Source organism: Lathyrus oleraceus, chromosome 3, assembly GCF_024323335.1.
Source record: "Lathyrus oleraceus cultivar Zhongwan6 chromosome 3, CAAS_Psat_ZW6_1.0, whole genome shotgun sequence".
Lineage (NCBI taxonomy): Eukaryota > Viridiplantae > Streptophyta > Magnoliopsida > Fabales > Fabaceae > Lathyrus > Lathyrus oleraceus.
In genome coordinates this window covers 91,018,349-91,021,908 of record NC_066581.1, presented here as the reverse complement: position 1 = coordinate 91,021,908, position 3,560 = coordinate 91,018,349, and the positions used below count along the sequence as shown (strand labels likewise).

At 38.8% G+C, this 3,560-nt stretch overlaps 1 protein-coding gene and 1 non-coding gene across 2 annotated transcripts; one reads left to right on the top strand and one right to left on the bottom strand.

The window, feature by feature from the left end:
* Window positions 1–1,221: 1,221 nt before the first annotated feature.
* Window positions 1,222–1,328, bottom strand: LOC127134034 (small nucleolar RNA R71). Its single transcript, XR_007807815.1, has one exon. It is a non-coding gene; the product is annotated as a small nucleolar RNA R71 (small nucleolar RNA).
* Window positions 1,329–2,174: 846 nt separating this feature from the next.
* LOC127129847 (uncharacterized) lies at window positions 2,175–3,284 on the top strand. The gene has a single exon (XM_051058965.1). The coding sequence runs from the start codon at window positions 2,175–2,177 to the stop codon at window positions 3,282–3,284; it is 1,110 nt and encodes a 369-aa protein (XP_050914922.1).
* Window positions 3,285–3,560: the final 276 nt, after the last annotated feature.

The window sequence follows — 3,560 nt, the reverse complement described above, 5'->3', positions numbered from 1 at the left end:
AGATCGAAAGTCGTCCAACTCTTAAAGATAAACTTGGTTAGTTTTAACTGGTCAAATGTAGCGAAAGCACTTTGCCCGGTTAATTGGGAATTCTTAACACTATTAGAAAATGATTTTGAAACTATTTTCGGACGCGTTTGTAGGTTTAAAATCCGGATCCTTGAGCGAAAGTCATGGATCCCTTTTAAGTTAAACTTTCCAAATCAAAATCACTTTTTAACTAAGTCAAGGATTTAATTTCTTAAAAATAGGTTTACTACTTTAACGTGACAAACACCCTTCATCTGTATAATTGAGGGCATTAATTAGAGAGTAAACTTGATTCTGAATACGCGAAAGCGACAGTTCCTATTAAATTGATTCTTCTCTAAGTAGAAAATATTGCCCCATAAGTAGATCTGTTTAGAAATAATTGGAGTATTTCCTAACTGATGTGAGTTACATCTGAGCCTGCATTTTATCTGAATTTATTTACTTTTTCATTCTCACTTCAGTATACTTGAACCTACTTATTTGACTACCTTAGATAAGCACTGTAACAATAGAAATCGATAGATTGACAATTTGGTATCCGTGGGAATGATAATCTTTTGTATTATTTTGACGTGTTCCATATACTTGCGGATAGCATATTGCATAACACCCATCAATTTTTTGGCGCCGTTGTCGGGGACCAATTACGTCAAATTCTCATACCCTGTTATTACACCGTCTAGACAAAGGCCATATAAGCCGGTAAATGCGAAAAACTTGCAGTACCGGAAGTTTAGAAGATCCAATATCTGAACCGAAGCGATACGCTCGCGCATGTCGTTTGCTCCAAAGAATTTGGAGAGCAATGGCCGAAGATCATAATCGAAGACCACTTAAGGAATATGCCCAACCTTCTAATGAATAACCTAGTTCTAGTATAGTAAACCCGACTATTCCTGCTAATAATTTCAAATTAATACCCTCATTATTACAATTAGTACAAAAAAATTAATACGCGGGTCTCGCTACAGAGAACCCAAATCAACATTTAAAAGTTTTTATCCAACTAGATGATACATTCAAGACCAATGGCGCTTCACCCGAGGCAAATCGTCTGAGACTATTCTCGTTTTCCCTCAGAGATAGAGCGCGGTCTTGGTTAGATTCCCTTCCGGATAACTCAATAACTACTTGGGAAGACCTCAGGAGAGTGTTCCTTGCAAGATATTCCCCCCAAGTAAGACCGTTGTCCTTCGAAACCAAATAACCCGATTCACTCAAAATCAGGGTGAGTCACTTTTTGAAGCTTGGGAAAGATATAAAGAACTACTAAGAGCTTGTCCACACCATGGCCTAAAACAATGGCTGATTATTCACACCTTCTATAATAGACTTCACTATAACACAAAGATGTCCATCGACGCTGCCGCCAGTGGTGCTCTGATGAACAAACCTTACCCCAAAGCTTGCGCTCTCATCGAAGATATGGCACAAAACCATTACCAATGGGAGTCGGAACGAGCCTTAGTGGAGAAAAAGGAGACCAAAGGAGGAATACATGAGGTCAATTGTATGGACATGATGAAAGCTAAAATGGATGCTTTAGCCCTGAAGGTCGAACACATGTCTATAAATCCTACAGCCGCAGTAGTTGTAGATTATGAAATCTATGGAACCAAAGGACATCTTGCACCAGAATGCAATATGTTAATTCAATCAAACTCAGACCAAGTCAATTATGACAAAGGAAACCCGTTTTCAAACACTTACACCCGGGATGGAGGAATCACCCAAACTTCTCTTATAAAAACAATAACCCTATTCAAAACTCTACCCCTCAAAGACCACCAGGTTTTCAAGCTCAAAGACAAATCCAACCTATGCAAGTCGTTCCTTAAAAGCCGAACCTAGAGAAAATCATGGAAGGTTTCATTTCGGCCCAGACTCAGCAAAACAAGGAATTCCTAAACCAAGATATTCACATAAATGAACTTATCACACAACTAGGAACTAAGGTTGATTAGATGATCACTCGTAATAAGATGCTTGAAACCCAAATCTCACAAATAGCAAAATAAAAAGCCCCCCAGGCCACACCTGGAGGGCAATTTCCTGGACAACCTCAACCAAACCCCCGAGGGCAAGCTAGCGCTGTTACCCTACGAAGTGGGACCACCTATGACGAACCTGTAAAACCAGTGATGAGTAAACAAAAGGCTTATAAGAAAAATGTTGTGTCTATAGATGAAGTAGAGGAAGTAGAGAGACAAAAAGACCAGAAAGTGAAGGATAAAGGAGAAGATAAAGATACAGTTTATGTTCCACCCTCTCCTTATAAACCACCAATTCCATTTCCGCAAAGACTTAAACAGACAAAAATTGATAACCAATATAAAAAGTTTATAAAAGTGATTGAGAAACTCCACATAGAAATCCCTTTCACCGAAGCCATCACCCAGATACCATCTTATGCTAAATTCCTTAAGGGCATCTTGACCAACAAACGTAGGCTGGATGATCCCAAACCTTTAGAATGCAACTCCATTGCTGAGAACAAACTTGCTAAGAAGGAGAAAGATCCCGAGAGCTTTTCCATACCTTGTATTTTAGGGAATCATGTTATAGACAAAGTGTTCATAGACTTGGGAGCAAGCGTAAGCCTGATGCCTTTAGAAGTTTGTAGAAGGCTAAACCTAGGAGAATTACAACCCACTAAGATGTCTTTTCAATTAGCCGATAAATTTATAAAATATCCAGTAGGCATATTAGAAGACATTCCAGTTAGAATCAGACAACTTTATATCCCAACAGATTTCGTGGTAATGGACATTAAAGAAGACGACAAAATCCCGTTCCTCCTTGGTAGACCCTTCTTATCAACTGCGGGAGCCATACTAGATGTTAAAAGAGGAAAACTAAATTTTGAAGTGGGTGATGAAAAGATAGGATTTATACTTTCCAAATTCCTAATGGCACCAGTCATAGAAGACTCTTGTTATGACATCGATATCATTGATGAATGCATAAGGGAGTTAGATCAAGAAAGACCTCCTGAGATAATGAAATATTCCTCGACTTCCATAAGAGAAGACGACGTATTTAGACTGGAGCCTCACATGGATGACAACCTTTATGAATTCTTAGCACTTACCCCGAACCATATGCCATGTCTTAAGAAACCATATATAGAGCTTAAGGAACTACCCAAGAATCTAAGATATGAGTTTTTAGATCAAGAACTAAATCGCCCAATTATAGTAAGCGCCACCTTGAATAGAGATGAAACAAACCAACTTTTAGATATCTTATAAAAGTATCCCTCAGCTTTAGGATATAACATATCTGATCTCAAAGGGATAAGCCCATCCGTGTGCATGCACCGGATCTTGCTGGAGGAAGACTCCAAACCTTCCAAAGAACATCAACGAAGGCTAAACTCTATAATGAGCGATGTGGTTAAGAAAGAAGTACTGGAACTACTAGAGGTTGGTATAATTTATCAAATTTCAGATAGTAAGTGGGTGAGCCCTGTATATGTGGTACCTAAAAAAGGAGGTGTCACGGTTGTGGAAAATGAGAAAGGCGAG